This window comes from Bos indicus, chromosome 15 (genome assembly GCF_029378745.1).
Source record: "Bos indicus isolate NIAB-ARS_2022 breed Sahiwal x Tharparkar chromosome 15, NIAB-ARS_B.indTharparkar_mat_pri_1.0, whole genome shotgun sequence".
Classification (NCBI taxonomy): Eukaryota; Metazoa; Chordata; class Mammalia; order Artiodactyla; family Bovidae; genus Bos; species Bos indicus.
This window is the reverse complement of record NC_091774.1, coordinates 74,666,156-74,681,568: the sequence shown is the minus strand read 5'-3', so window position 1 is coordinate 74,681,568 and position 15,413 is coordinate 74,666,156. Positions and strand designations below refer to the sequence as shown.

The following is a 15,413-nucleotide window of genomic DNA, read 5'->3' as shown; positions in this document are numbered from 1 at the left end:
GGCCTTAGTTTAGCCAGTTTAAGGCAGTTACCAGGGTTACTCGGCAAATATATGCCTTGTTGGGGCCTATGGAAAAGCCTTTTGGAATTAATGCGTGTGCATCCTTAAAACATCCTTCTACTGAGAGAGCTTTTGACCTGACTTTGTCGTTTCTCCTCCTCCTTTCGTACTACAGAACGCTTGTTGAACTCTACCTTAGACCTATACATTCTGAGACTTTGGAAAAGAACTAGACCTCCCAGGACCCGGGCCCACTCAGAGCCTTGAATAGTAAAAGTCTCCTTTTCCCATGGAAAAAAAAAAACTAGCAGGATCCGTCAGTACAGTATATGTGTGTGTGTGTGTGTGTGTGTGTATACATATATATACATACATATACACATATATACATACATATATATGTATACATACACACATATATACATATATATACATGTATATATATTAATACCTAGAGCAGTTTTTTAAAAGTCAAAAGTTATTAACTAAGAATGGAAGTGTTAGTGGCTCAATCGTGTCCAACTCTTTGTGATCCCATAGACTGTAGCCGGCCAGGCTCCTCTGTCCATGGGATTCTCCAGGCAAGAATACTGGAGTGGGTTGCCATTCCCTTCTCCTGGGGACCTTCCCAACCCAGGGATCAAGCCCGAGTCTCCTGCACTGCAGGCGGACTCTTTACCTTTGAGCCACCATGGGTGGAAGCCCCCATATACTTGGCCCTAAAATGTCTCAATTTCAAAGGATTGAAATTGGTAATTTCTGTTCTCTAATCACAAAGGAATTAAACTAGAAATCATTAACAAAGATAGCTGAAGGACCCCAAATATTTGGAAACTAAATATTTGCTAAATAAATTATAGAGTTGGACACAACTGAGCGACAGAACTGAAGAAATCACAAGGAAAAGTAGAAAACTGAATGATCATAAAAACCCAGCTTTTCAAAATTTATGCGATGTTGCTTAAGCAATGCTTGGAGAGAAATCAGTAACTTTAAATGCTTACGTTTAGAAAAAACAGCTTAAAACTTTTGGTCTAATCTTCCCTACTAAAAAGCTAGAAAAATAACAAATTGAACCCGAAGTTTAAAAAAGGAAATAAAAAGTAGAAATGAAACAGAAGAGAAACATATAGGGGGGAAAAAAATCAATGAAACAAAAAGTTGGGTCTTTGGAAAATATTAATACAATTGATAAACATTTAAATTAACTGATCAAAAAATTCATTTCAATACCAGGAAAGAAAATTATAACACAATATCCTTCATGAAAATAGATGTAAAAATTTTAACATCAAAGCCAAATCCAACGATGTATAAAAAGGTGATGTATCATGACTCTATGGGGCCATTGCAGGGCTATGATGTTGCTGTAACATGTTTTAATCAATATAATTTCATCACATTAATAACTAAAAGAATTATATTATCTCTAAAGGTACAGGCAAAAACATCTGGTAAAAACTGAACACACATTTATGGTAAAACTTTCAGCAAACTAGGAATTGAAGGAAATTCTTCTATCTGGTAAAGGCAGTATGAAAAATATTTCTAGTAACATTATACTTATGAATGAGAGACCGAACTTAATCCTGTTAAGATTGAGAACAAGGCAAGAATGTTCTTACTTTTTTATTCAACTCTGTACTTGAGGTTCTAGGCCATGAAATTAGAACGGAAAAATAAGAGACATAAATATTGAGGAGAAGGAAAGTCATCTCTTCTGGTCACATGAACTCATTCATGCAACCAGTGAATTCTCTTTCTATGTCTACTAATCAAGTTTATTTCTAAACAAACTTGCCTGGTGTCAAAAAGTCTTGAAGAATCAGGATTTGTTGGTGGGCCGCAAAGCTGCCCAAGAGAGTGAGGATGATCCCAAACCCAAGTGACTGATCAAAGCCATCAGTGGCTGCTAATAGTTCTTGCAACATCTATAAAATGGTGGTAGTCCCCGCTCTGCCCATTTCACCGCTTCGATGCTCAGACCAAAGCTCAGATGTGCAAAGGTTTTGCAGAGAAATGCTCAGGAGGTATGATTTGAACAGTTGAAGAGATGAAAACGGAAGACTTCATTCAGGCTGATCACCAGAGACTCATTTTAAAAGCCTTTAAAAAAGGCAAAAATGGAGAGAACTCATATTTGGAAGCAGAAACATTTGAAACTATACTCTCACTCTACCACGTAGCCACACGTGTGTAAGGTGAGTGTGATTGTGTAAGGATCCTATGGGACACTGCATCCAATACCTAGAAAATGCTCTGCCAATTGGGGATCATGATTTCCCTTCCTTTCTGGCCTGCCCTAGAAAGTATTCTTCACATATAACCTGCTTTACCTGCTTTAATATTTAATTTAAATTTAATTGAAAATTAAGTTTAAAAATCCTCTAGCTCCCAAAAGGTCATATGAAGAATGTGAAATAAAACAGGCCTGCAATTTAAAGAATATGGAATTTATTAGATACAGAATATAAAAGTTAACCCACCTAAACAGGGACCCAGAGAGCTCCTTTTATTCCTCCTCTAGGCTTCCCCACCAGAATTCCCATAAAAACATTTTGCACACACGCAATGGCTCGTAGAGACTAAGAAGATGTAAAGCTTCCAAAATGACAGACGCGTAAGGGGGCTGATGGTGGGGTCAAACGCACTCATGCCTGGAGGAGCCCACTGTTTGGTCACGGCTCCAGGCGAGCGCCCAGCCTTCCAGATCCAAGGCTGACATCAGGACTTCCTGAGAGCGGGACTGGCTGGAGCCTCTGGCTGAGGGGTAGACACTTCCTCCTTCATTGCATCCTCCAGTTGCTTCACTGTACGCTCCTGCGCCTGCTCCACGAGCACCTGCTGGAACCGACGCATGGCTAGAGGGTCCAGACGAAGACAGGAATACTTAGCGGGAGTGCGCATGGGCCCCAGATCCATGCAGGTCCTGGTAGACCACCGCAGAACCTCTGGTTCAGGGATGCTGAACTTGAGCCTTCCCTTTTGGGGGATAGATTTCCAAGTCTTCCTGCCACATCCCCCATGGCTCTTTTGGCTTCACTGTCCCAGCCCCTGCCTGCTAGATTACCTTTGTGACTCAAGATCAAATCCTGTCACCTAGCTTATAGCCTGGAGAAGGCAATGGCACCCCACTCCAGTACTCTCGCCTGGAAAATCCCATGGACAGAGGAGCCTGATAGGCTGCGGTCCACGGGGTCACTGAGAGTGGGACACGACTGAGCATCTTCCCTTTCACTTTTCACTTTCATGCACTGGAGAAGGAAATGGCAACCCACTCCAGTGTTCTTGCCTGGAGAATCCCAGGGGCAGGGGAGCCTGGTGGGCTGCCGTCTATGGGGTCGCACAGAGTCAGACACGACTGAAGCAACTTAGCAGCAGCAGCAGCTTATAGCCTTGGCCTCATTATTTTCTGTCTGCCTCTAGTGGCCCTTCCCTCGGTCTATTTTCCACATTAGCCCAAAAGATATGTAACATAAATATTCATTGCTATGTGCCCCGAAGGTAGAACAGTGACCTGCATGTGTTGAGATGCAATAGATAAAACGATTGTCATGTTTCTATAATCTTCAGGGGAGAATCACAACCCCACAGTATAGCATACAGGGACTTCTAGATCACGCGCTACCTACCTCACCTAGTAGCTGGCAAGTTCTGCATGGGCAGAGCTCCATTTCTGGATAGCTTACAGTCCCAGTGCCTCGTTAATGACAGACACAGACCTGACATACCAAAAGTATAATATACTTCAAGTGCCTAACATTTCCTCATTTGCAAAGGAGCTGAAAGATATGGGCTTCCCTTGTGGCTCAGCTGGTAAATAATCTGCTTGCAATGTGGGAGACCTGGGTTCAATCCCTGGGTTGGGAAGATCCCCTGGAGAACGGAAAGGCTACCCACCCCAGTATTCTGGCCTGGAGAATTCCATGGACTACAGCGCATGGGGTCGCAGAGAGTCGGACATGACTGAGCGACTTTCACTTTCACTTAGAGGTATGAAAGTGCTAACAGAGGGCCTAGAAGGACTGGAGCTATGTAGGCTGCAAAAGGTGATAAGGGGCGACTCCACTCCTGGGTTACAGAGGAGTGGCGGGGGCATCTGTGAAGGATGCTAGGACCGGCGGGTCAGCTCCACTCACCGTTTCTCAGCAGGTGGGGCCTGGCTGCAAAGATGAGGCGGAACCAGCCAGGCTCCTTACACATGAAGGTCTTGCCCGGGGACAAGATCAGCTTGTGGTCCAGGAAGCGGCGATGGAGGAGCAGCTCTTCCTCAAACGTGCACGGGTCCAGGTACTGGGGAGGAGAGACGGACAGACCTGAGCTCAAGACCCAGCTGGCAGATATGCCCTTTAACATCCGTCTTCACTCCCAGAGCTCACCTGTTTCAAGTTGATCCAGACATAGAGGCCGGAGCCACGATTGAGAAAAGGGACCTTCGATGCCTTTAGCTTGCGAGTGACATACCTGTGAGCCTCCTGCAGCCGGAAGTGATAACTGGGCAGGTATATATTGTCAATCCATTCTGAGTGGATGGAGGAAGAGAGCTGTTACATACTTCAGGGCTGAGATCTGCCAGAGGGCTCCTGACCAAATGCTTCCTCCCTGGGCTTCATGCCTGCTGATTCTATCCAACTCGTATTTGAACTGATCATACCTAACACGTAGGCTTTCCTGGTGGCTCAGTGGTAAAGAACCCACCTGCCAATTCAGGAGGTGTGGATTTGTTTCCTGGGTAGAGAAGATGCCCTGGAGAAGGGAATTGCTACCCACTCCAGTATTCTTGCCTGGAGAATCCTATGGGCAGAGGATCCCAGGGCTACAGTCCATGGGGTCACAAAGAGTCAGACACGATTAGCAACTAAACACCACCACCCACGACACCACTTCCATTGTGCGAGGTGGGGATGCTGGGCTTCTCAATAGTTGTGTAGTAAGGTTATGTTTGAATTTACACCCTTGAAGCAAGAAGTTGAGGTGTCCCCTAAATGGGGTTGATGCCGCTGTTGTCAACCGGGCAAGTAGCTGCTACTCATAGTTCCCTCACCTTCTGCTTTAGACCCTAACAAATGGACTGTGAAGAACCTCAATGTGCTTGGGGATGACCCTAGCACAACCATTCTCATCACTGGCAGCACTTTAGAACCACCTGGGGAGCTTTTAAAAGGCCTAATGGGCCAGCTTATATCCTCAGACAGCTAACTCAAAATCTTTGTGGATTCAGCCTACACATTGGGCTTCCCTAATAGCTCAGGTGGTAAAGCATCCGCCTGCAATGCGGGAGACCCGGGTTCGATCCCTGGATTGGGAAGATCCCCTGGAGAAGGAAAGGGCAACCCACTCCAGTATCCTTGCCTGAAAAATTCCATGGACAGAGGAGCCTAGCAGGCTACAATCCATGGGGTTGCAAAAAGTCAGACACGACTGAATGACTAAATTCCCTAATTCCCTACAAATCGGTATTTAAACTCTCCAGGAGGGACTCCCTGGTGGCTCAGACAGTAAAGCATCTGCCCACAATGCGGGAGACCCGGGTTCGATCCCCAGGTCGGGAAGATCCCCTGGAGAAGGAAATGGCAACCCACTCTAGTATTCTTGCCTAGAAAATCCCATGGATGGAGGAGCCTGGTGGGCTGCAGTCCATGGAGTCGCAAAGAGTCGGACACGACTGAGCAACTTCATGAGGTAATTCCCACGTGCATTCAAGATTGAGAACCAGTGTTCAAGAAGCTGGGAATCTGGTTTCCACCAAATATCAGAGGGCCTGGCACCTTGCAGGGAGGCATCCAGTTGGATTTCTCCTGTCTACCAGTTTCTCCACCCAAAGCTGAAAGCAGATTGTTTTCTAAATCAGATTATCTGATAACTTTGTTTCATGTATCCCTGCTCTCAATTTAAATCCTTGGGCCTGACATCTGCTCAATGACAGGGAATTTTTTAAAAGGAGCTCTTATCTAAGTTTGAATCATGGCATTAAAGGTGGGAAGTTCTCTCTGAAGCCAGCATTCACTTAAGATCTAAGAGGGAAGGTAAATTCAGGTGCCGTAGATATAGCAGCACCAGCCTGCCCAAACGGCCTCTCCTTTGGCCACCCTGGAAGATGAAGTTAAATCACATTTGAAGAGTCAGGCTGTTCTTTGGTAATCTTTGCCTGAAATAAGCCAGGTTTGCGCTCAGTGCTCAGTCATATCCAACTCTTTGCGACCCCATGGACTGTAGCCCGCCATGCTCCTCTGTCCATGGAATTTTCCAGGCAAGAATACAGGAGTGGGTTGCTATTTCTTCCTCCAGGGGACCTTCCAGACACAGAATCCAACCTGCATCTCCTTCATTGGCAGGCGAATTCTTCACCAACTGTGCCACCTGAATGGGAGGAAAAATTGGCCTTCATGTAAAGACCAATCTCTGAAGTTCCCACCTTCATGTCCTAGAGTACAATTGACTATCCCTTTTGCAGGCAGAGCACAAGCTTTCAGATGATCAATGTTTTAGACCAGCACCTCTGTCTTCTTTCTATACCCGGCTGCATCTGCCCTCCTATAAACATCCCATCCTGCCACTGTTAAACCCGAGACAGTGAACAGGGTCTCAGTGTACTGAAGGCATGTCAGAGGCCCATGCAGACCCAGAAATTCCCAGTGGCCATGAGGTCCAGCCTGGGATGGGGCTCAGTACCTCTGTCCTGAAGCAGCTGACGCAGCTTGTACTGGGCGATGCCAGAGATGCTATGGAGGTAGCCAAAGCAGCTCATGGCAGAGGCCACCTCCCTGTTGTGGGTATACAGAGCGCCAAAGCGGAAGCCAGAGATGCAGAAATCCTAGAGGAAGAGAAGAAGGGAAGGGAATACCTGGTTGGTCTGCCTTCTTCTCCTGGCTCCACTTTCTTTCCCACCCAAGGACAGACAGCTGGGGCTCACCTTACTGGCGCCCCAGATCACGTGGGTCTTGTTGGGATCAGGCAAACTAGAAAGGAAAGAGTCAAGATGATGGAGAAATACTTGAAGGATGATGGCATGCAGTCTATGAAGGGAAGATGAAAGTGGCCTTGAGGGCCTTCCTAGACAGAAGGGCCTAGGGACCCAAAGTTCAAGACACAGTTACCCCAGTTAAGCCAGGAAGTCAACAAAAGGTATCCTTGCGGAACCAGATGGGAGACCTCTCAAGTGCCCCCTGAAGGTACTCAAGGACTCTCAGCCTGGCTCGGGGTCTTCCTACAGCGAGTCCAAAGCCACCTTCTTGGCAGTTGGCTCCTCATACAAGTGGGCCACCATTTCTAGACTTTCCAAACATTTCTAAAATGTGTTCACCTATTTCTTTCTGCCCCACCTTTGGTGAAACTGTTCCTTCCACCAGGCATGCTCTTCTCTTGCTTTGCCTGCTGGATCCTGTCCTAGGGCCAAATACCAACCCTTAAGAAAGTTCTCCTCTATTTCTCTTCTTTCCCTGTGCACTACTTATCAAGAAGCCCTGACCTTCTGTAGGGCTTCATCTTGACTTGACCACGCTCATTCTACCCTCTTCTTAAACTATCTCGTGTACAAAGTGGCATTTAGAGAAGGCGTTTTGGAGGACAGATGATGCTTTGCTCACTCTCACACTCCTGGAGGCTCTAGGCTCAGTCCTTCGCTCATAGCCAAAGGAGTGCACTGCCCAAGGACTCGCCCTGCAAAAGCAGCGGCTTCAAGGTTCTCGTTCCCAACTCCCGCCGAGACCAACTCACCTCTTCATGCTCAGAACACTGTGGAATGTGATGGCTTCATCAAACACAGACAGCATGTACATCTCATCTACAATCACGTGGAGGTTGTACCTGCAGGTTGGGTGAAAGAGAACGATTATCTAGGCTCTCTCTAATCATAACTCACACTTTATTTGTTAGGTTTTTCTGAACACAGATCAGACACTCCTAAGGCCCCAGAAGCCCATTCAAAGTTTTCAAGAGGTGTGGTAAGGTAGAAGGGGGTCTCTCCTTCACCAGAGGGGACCTTCTGTCCTGACTTTGGGGTACTAGAAAGGAACAGGACCTGAGAGACATGCATGAGAATATCTGGCCCCACGCTTCAACCATCAAGTAGAGACTAGTGGTAGGGGCTGGGCGTCCCAGAGACATCTCCTCTGGTGTGGCCCGGCACTCCCAGGACTCCCCAGTAGTTCAGTGGCTAAGACTCCATGTTCCCAATGCAAGGGGCTCAGATTCAATCCCTAGTCAGAAAACTAGATCCTGTGTGCTACGACTAAGACCCAGTACAATTAATAAAACAATCAAAAACATTTTTTAAAAAAGAGCTCCCACCTAGGGTCTGGTTCAAACAGGGATATGAAGTGGGCTAAGTGCACACCTGCCTCGTCTCCTTTATTCTCCCAGCAGTGCTCTGAAGCTGTACTGTTACCTCTATCTCACAGGAAGAAACTGGTTTCTGAGCTAGAAAGCTAATCCCTCCCTAGTCCGTGCTAGAGCCGGCATGGGGAGCACCCCCAGCACTGTTTCTCTGGTCCCCATGTGCCGCCGTTAAGTGGTCTGGATTCGTTATGAAGTTCAAATACACATTTATTCTAGACCGTGGAAGATCATCTACCCTAAGAAGGCTATTTCCAGACTTCAGAGATATTAATAACTGATGTTAACATGTTCTTAGAAACAGGGACAGGAAAATTCTAGAGGGACTCACCTTCCTCGGCACCTCAAGCCAAGGAGTTTGGGAAATGGATGCAGGAAGAGCTTATGCTACGAGGGGTGGGAAGTAACAGGGTTCATGACTGTTACGTGGGTATGTGCACACAGGCAAAGGCGAGAAGGGAAGTGGCAAAGACTGAAGCAGTGAGCACGTGGGTGCCTTTTCCTTCACGTCCATTTCAGTTAGTTGTCCATGACTGCACAAAGTATACTACACAGTGAGAACACAGGGTATATTATTTCCGGTTCTGACTCCTTGACTGTGAGTGATGGGAACCCTTCTTACGGACTTCATCTCAAGGGGGTGGGAGTCATACTTCTTGGCAAATTCCAGATATTCCATCATGGAGTCTTGGGAGTAGACATCTCCCAGAGGATTCTGAGGGTTGATTAGCACAAGACCTCTGACCTTTTTCCCCTGAAAAGAACCAAGCATAACCAAGTGAACACAAATCCTTCACCTCCACATCAAGTTCTGCTGAAGGTCAAGGCCAGGGCACCGAGTAGGATCGGACCCCTCATCAAGGCCTCAGTGGGCAATTGGAGGAGCAGCTATCATGGAGCCCGCAGAGGGGAACAGGAGGGAGCTCTGGGGGCCCACAGCCAGGCTCAGGGCTCCTCGGGAGATGTGCCCTAGGACACTGCCTCTTTTGAAGAAGGCACCCACACTGTCTTGGTGAACAAGTTATCCCACTGTCTCCGTATTCAGCCGCTTTCCAGAGCAGCAGTGCCCACTCTGAAGACCCGGTTCCCACCTCACCTCAATCTTAGCCCTGAGCAGGGTGTGCTCCAGCTTATCCACAGTGAGCTGGAAGGGGTAGCCGTTTGCCTCAGTGACCTGGAAAACAGATCCAGCCTGAGAACCACATATCTGGAAGCTTCCAGGCCTGGATTCCTCATTCCTAGAAACCCTGAACAATCCTTTCCCTTCATACCTGGGGACTAGTCCCACATGCCCTTTTGGCCCAATTTCTCCATCCTTCTCCCATAACTTATACGGGAGAAAAGCAAGACCAACCTCCATCTCAGCAATGCCTAGACCATTCCCTTGCCTGGGTCGGTTGAACAGGGGAAGGAGGCCCACACTGACCTGACTCTCCAGGTGGACAGGAACCAGCTTGACTTTCGCATACAGGTGAGTACTAAAGGCGAAGCCCCCATAGGAGGGGGTGGGGACTAGAAAGGCCTCTGGAAGCAGAGAGACAGTGCTGTTAGTTCAGGGTCTCCCAGTGAAGTCCCCTAGATCAGCAGCAACACACCCCTCAGAGAAGGTTCCTGTGTAATCCCTCCTACGTGGGGGTGAGTGCTTTGCAGCACAGGCTCTGTATATATAAGTGTAAGTGTTAGTCGATCAGTCGTGTCCAACTCTGCAACCCCATGGACTGTAGCCAGCCAGGCTCCTCTGTCCATGAAATTCTCCATACAAGAAGACTGGAGTGGGTTGCCATTTCCTTCTCCAGGGGATCTTCCTGACCCAGGGACTGAACCCAGATCTCTTGCATTACAGCCAGATTTCTTACCATCTGAGCTATGATAAGCCAGTGCTCTATATACAATCCACTCTTAAAAATGTTACTTAGGAAAACAAAACCCTTAAGTTTCTTCTTTGTGGGTACACTAGAAGAGAAAAGGGGAGAATACTGCTGCAAGTTACTTGGAATCCAGGGACTCAAGCTAGGCTTGCAACAGGTAGAGCATGAATCATCAGCAAGTCTTGTCAGCTCCAGGCCAACACTGGAGGCAGAGAGGGCTCACACAGAGAGGGCTCTCATCTCTCTACGTGGCTCAGGTCTCCCAGGCTTGGTGACTTCATGTGTTATTTTCTTTCCATCTATTTGGCCTCCTTGATGAGCTAATCAAGGACCCACTCCTTCCAGTGAAACTGGTCCTCTTGGTAACAAATGCCCCATACAGTAGGCTCATCAAGAAATCTGAGATTCTTATTTCACATTGTTCAGAGGCATCGTTAAGGAGACCAAGAACAGATCTCTCAAGCTTTACTTGATCTAGAACCTAGTTTTATTTCGGTGTTTTTGTTTGTTTGTTGAAGTTGCTTCAGTCATGTCCAACTCTTTGTGACCCTATGGACTATAGCCCACCAGACTCCTCTGTCCATGGGACCCTCCAGGAAGAATACTGGAGTGGGTTACCATGCCCTACTCCAGGGGATCTTCCCAACCCAGGGATTGAACCCGAGTCTCTGAAGTCTCCTGCATTGGCAGGCAGGTTCTTTACCACTAGCGCCACCTGGGAATCTCCAGAGACACACAACTTGCTGTGTGTCGAAGAGATAGAACATCTGTATTGCCTAAGCCAGTTGACTAGGGCTCTTTGTATTGGGGTTGAGACCAAAAGTCCAACTAATACTAGACAGAGTTGGCTCCAGATGTCACCATTCCTGGGGCAGACTGGAGGCCTGTAACATGCCCATATTAAATGGGAATTCAAATCCCTCACTCCTGCAGAAAAAGTAGGAAGATGCTCTAATCGGTGCAGGAGGCACCCCAGCACTTCAGGGGAAAGGTCTTCAGTCAAGACCCTCTTCTCCCTCAGGACCCAGGGCCCATGCGCACCTGCCCATGTGGGGCTGTGTCCCTGAGGGAGCGCAGAGCCCACTGACTTACCACCTGGATCACACAGAACCATGGCCAGAGCAGAGAAGACAGCGGAGCAGCCATTTAGAATGACCACCTGGAGAAGATACACAGAAGGCAGAAGTTGAAAACCAATCCTCGTAAAAGAGATCAGTCCCCCGTCTCCCTCCCCACGGGGAGTCTCCTCAGCGAGGACCCACTGGCCTCCACCCTGCCCCGACTCTGAGAGGCTCTTCTGGAAATGCAGAGGTCCCCAAGAATATGGTCCTCCACCAGGGTGTCAGGAAGGCTGGGAAGAAACTCACATTTTCTGGGTCAAGGGGCTTAGGTGTCTTACAGTAGAAGGTCAGGAACCGGGCCACTTCTTTCCGCAGGCTGTGGACAGACCCAGACAGACCGTTCGTTCCAGGATCGGCCCTGGGCTTTCCCCACAGCCTAGACTTCAGTCTTTTCACGAGAGCAGAGCATGCAACCTCAGGGTCCTTACAGGGTGAACAGGGGACCGAGGCTGTCAACCCCCCAGGAGACACAGACGTGAAGAGTACGGACAAAAACTCAGGTCTCCTGAATGACAGAGCGGTGCTGTTTGTACTACACCAGCTTGCCTGCTCCAATAGTTTACACTAGGCATTTTCTAGAAGTCATTACCCCCACAATAGGGAGGCACCCAGCAGAGAACCTGGAAGTCTTTCCCTGGATGCGGACAGGTGCCTGTAGACCAGAAGACCCCAGGTCCAGGGGCTACTTACAATGGTTGCCCTCTCCAATCAGTGTACTGCAGTAGATCTTCATCAACGTAGGTCATGTCACTCTGACTCAACTGTGGACAAATAGAGCGTGAGCATGGCCAGGCCAGGGATGCCCAAGAGGCTTCATCCTACTCCTAGGATGCCCATGGGCGTTTCCCCTACAACACAGGGCCTCCCAGAGGGAAATGGGCATATATGCTACATGCTCCCTGATGAATGGAGGCTTCAGTCTTCGTGTCAAAGATTATACAACTAGATCTCCCCCAGGAAGTGTCTGACAACCTCCCCAACCCTACATTTGATCTAGACGCTCCCTTGGCAGCTTACCCACCACACCCCCATCCAGAGAAAACTTCCCAACACAGCAAGGCCAGTCAGCAGGTTAGAGGTGCTATTCTAGAAGCTATTTCCCTACTCCCTTCCTCAAACTTCTAAGTCTTATTCCTGTGTCTACCACGTGCTAAGAGACCCATTCTTGGGGGACCTGGGCCTGAAGGTGGGTCGCAGCGCAGGCTGGAACGTGGCTTACCCTCTCAGCCAGAAGATCAGTACAGAGCTTGTTCTCACTGGTACCAAGGTTGATGTAGCCCTGGAGATAGATGGAATCGAAGGTCAGTCCTCCTCCCCTGCCCACCATGGACCCCTTTAAACAGGTCACAATTACTCATCTGGATGAACCCAAATGGAGGTCTCCCTGCTCCATGAGGCAATGAAATCCGTGTTTGACAACCTTAATATCAGGAAATAGTCCACAAATTCTCCCAAATCTTAACAGCTTGCAAACTTCCCTCTTTAGAGCCATATATTGGGTTGGCCAGAAAGTCCATTCAGTTAGTGAGTACCTTGTTCCAATAAAGTTCTCAGTGAAAATGAAAAGTGTCTTATTTTTATTCAAAACTGAATGAACTTTTTGGCCAACCCACAACATAAGTAGTAATAGTTATATTATGTACCAGCCATCATTCACTGAGCGCCTATATTCTAGACATTAGACCAAGTGGTGCATGTCAATTGCCTTAATTCTCACAACTCCTGAGAAAATGCTCTGCTCTCCCACTGAAAGAGAGTAAAGCTCAGAAAGGTTGAACAAACTACACTAGCCACATGACCTTGGTGACGAGCAGCATCTGGCCCCAGAGCCTGGCTCCTTAACCAGTCCCTGCCAGTACCACCTCTGCCATCTCCACATCCATGGAAGGGCCCCTTCAAGTTCCTGGAAGGGGCACGGCCCCTCAGAGGCCGATCAGGATACCCGACTCATTTGGGCCTCAGAAAAGCAGATGGCCACTGGCCACACATCGCTTGGGTGGGAACAGAAGGAAAGGGGAGGCTACTATGGTCCCCTGCCCCCTGGCTGGAAAACTGTTGGGACCCTCCCTTGCTGGAAGCCTTTTCTTGATCCCATCACCATTGGGATAACATCCCAACATCTTACAATGGCCCGATCCCATCCATACCTCTGTTAGAGCGCTCACCATCTCTACTCAAGCCACACAGGCCTCCTTTCCCAATCACTCCAAGCTCTTCTCACCTTGAAGCTTCCACCCATGCTGTTCCTCCTTCCTGGAGGACCCTTCCCTTACCCCCATCACCTGACTGACGGACTCAACCTTTAAACCATCTTCCCTGATGGTTCCCAAAGCAGGCAGCCCCTTGGTGCTCTTGGGAACGTTATTCACATCTGTTTCCCCAATGGCTGAGATCTGTTACTAGACTTAAGTTCCACAAGGGTAGGTTCACTTACCACAGTGACCACAGTGACTGCACGTAGATAAGAGCTAGGACAGGAGGGGAAACCAGACCCAGCTTGTCAACTTTCCTGTGCCCACCCCCTCACCTACAGGGGACAAGAGCACCTACTCCATGGGGCTGGGAAGAATCAATGAGGACGCACAGTTCTTGGCACAGGACTCAGTAAATCCCTGTGATGGGGGCCCTCGAGCCTGTCCCCCATCCTCACCAAGGTGTTCTTGTCCTTGTGGTATTTGTTTCCTTGGTAGGTGTCATAGTCCCGGAAGCTCAAGTGGTATAAGGCAGAGATATCAATCCCACGGTTGGACAGGTCATAGCTGATAACTGTATTTTCAAAATCACTCTCTTGGTAGAACATCTGGCCAGTCTGCCTGTTTGCTTGGACCGGCTGCCCACCACCAACATCACCCCTGGAGTCCGTGGACGTGCAAGGCGGTTGGACGCTCTGGTCGCCTGGGGCCCCAGCCGGCAGGAAGCTGACGATCTGGAACAATAGGCGACCCAGGAGCGCCTCCTGCTCCCTGATGGCCTGACGGTGCCACTGCTCCTCCAGCGCCAGGTCCCGCTGCTGAGGTCTGGTCGTCAGCTGCATGATGTGATCCTCCACAGTCTGTTGCAAGGTCAGCACCATCTCCATCAGCTGGGTGTGGATGCTGCGGTATCTGAGGGCCTGGTCCCTCATCTGGACACAGGGCGTGTGGGGGGTGTCTGATGGGCCACTTGTAGTCTGGGTGTTCCCACTGGCCTCAGCAGGCTGCCTGGAACCTGCAGAGGGAAACCACGCACTGCAGCAAAGGAGACTTCCTGAACCTCAGGCCCAGGCATGATCTCAGGCTGGCCCCCAGTTCCTTCTACCGCCACACCTCTTACAGGCCCAAACTGGCTGAGGAAGGGCTACCTGCTCACTCAAGGGCAATGCCGAAGTGGCCCAAGCTCAGACGTTGGAGCACTGGACTTAAATGTCACTAATATGTGTTCTTAGGAAGAACCTTGGGGCCCACTTCAAGAAAAAGGAGAAATTGAAGAGGTAGGCTGTGGATTCTTCAATCAGAGTGACTCCTGCTTTATACAGTTCTAAGGAAGAAAAGGGATTCTGCTGCTAAAAACAAAAACCAAAAATAAAAACAACAAACCAAAACCTTAAGTCATTCTGCTAGACTAGGGGAAAGTAAACTACTGCCCAGGGACCAAACCAGCCTTCCATTTGTCTTTGTAAATAAAGTTTTATTGGAGCACAGTCATGGTCACTTGTTCATGTGTTATCTGTATCTGCCTTTGTACAACAGCAGAGCTGAATGGTTGTAACACAGACCGTATGGCTCATAAGGCCTAATATAGCTACTATCTGGCCTGTTACAGAAAAAATTTGCCAAGGCTTGTTCTAGAACATCATTCCTTTTATTTTTCCATTTTCCCCCCACGTCGGTCATGCCAGATGCTCAGAACTCAGTTCTTTCATCCTCCTACTCTGTATCCCTCCTGTAAACACCTTCGACCTGCTCACAGTGACAGCCGCCTTGGACATCCATCACCAGAAACCATGGGCAAGATACGTGGTTCGAGTTTTAAAGTCCACCAGAATCACTTAGAGGGTTTGTAAGGATGCGATAATAGTCCTCATCACTGGACTTTCTTTCAGGGGTTTGGG

At 48.5% G+C, this 15,413-nt stretch overlaps 1 protein-coding gene across 1 annotated transcript; it reads right to left on the bottom strand.

The window, feature by feature from the left end:
* Positions 1-2,471: 2,471 nt before the first annotated feature.
* Positions 2,472-14,657, bottom strand: ACCSL (1-aminocyclopropane-1-carboxylate synthase homolog (inactive) like). Its single transcript, XM_019974374.2, has 14 exons — positions 13,974-14,657; positions 12,543-12,602; positions 12,014-12,084; positions 11,570-11,639; positions 11,295-11,361; positions 9,761-9,858; positions 9,431-9,508; positions 8,988-9,088; positions 7,717-7,806; positions 6,914-6,959; positions 6,673-6,814; positions 4,380-4,522; positions 4,140-4,293; positions 2,472-2,861 (listed from the first exon to the last, which is right to left on the bottom strand). The coding sequence occupies exons 1-14, from the start codon at positions 14,445-14,447 to the stop codon at positions 2,725-2,727; spliced, it is 1,731 nt and encodes a 576-aa protein (XP_019829933.2). The 5' UTR covers positions 14,448-14,657; the 3' UTR covers positions 2,472-2,724.
* Positions 14,658-15,413: the final 756 nt, after the last annotated feature.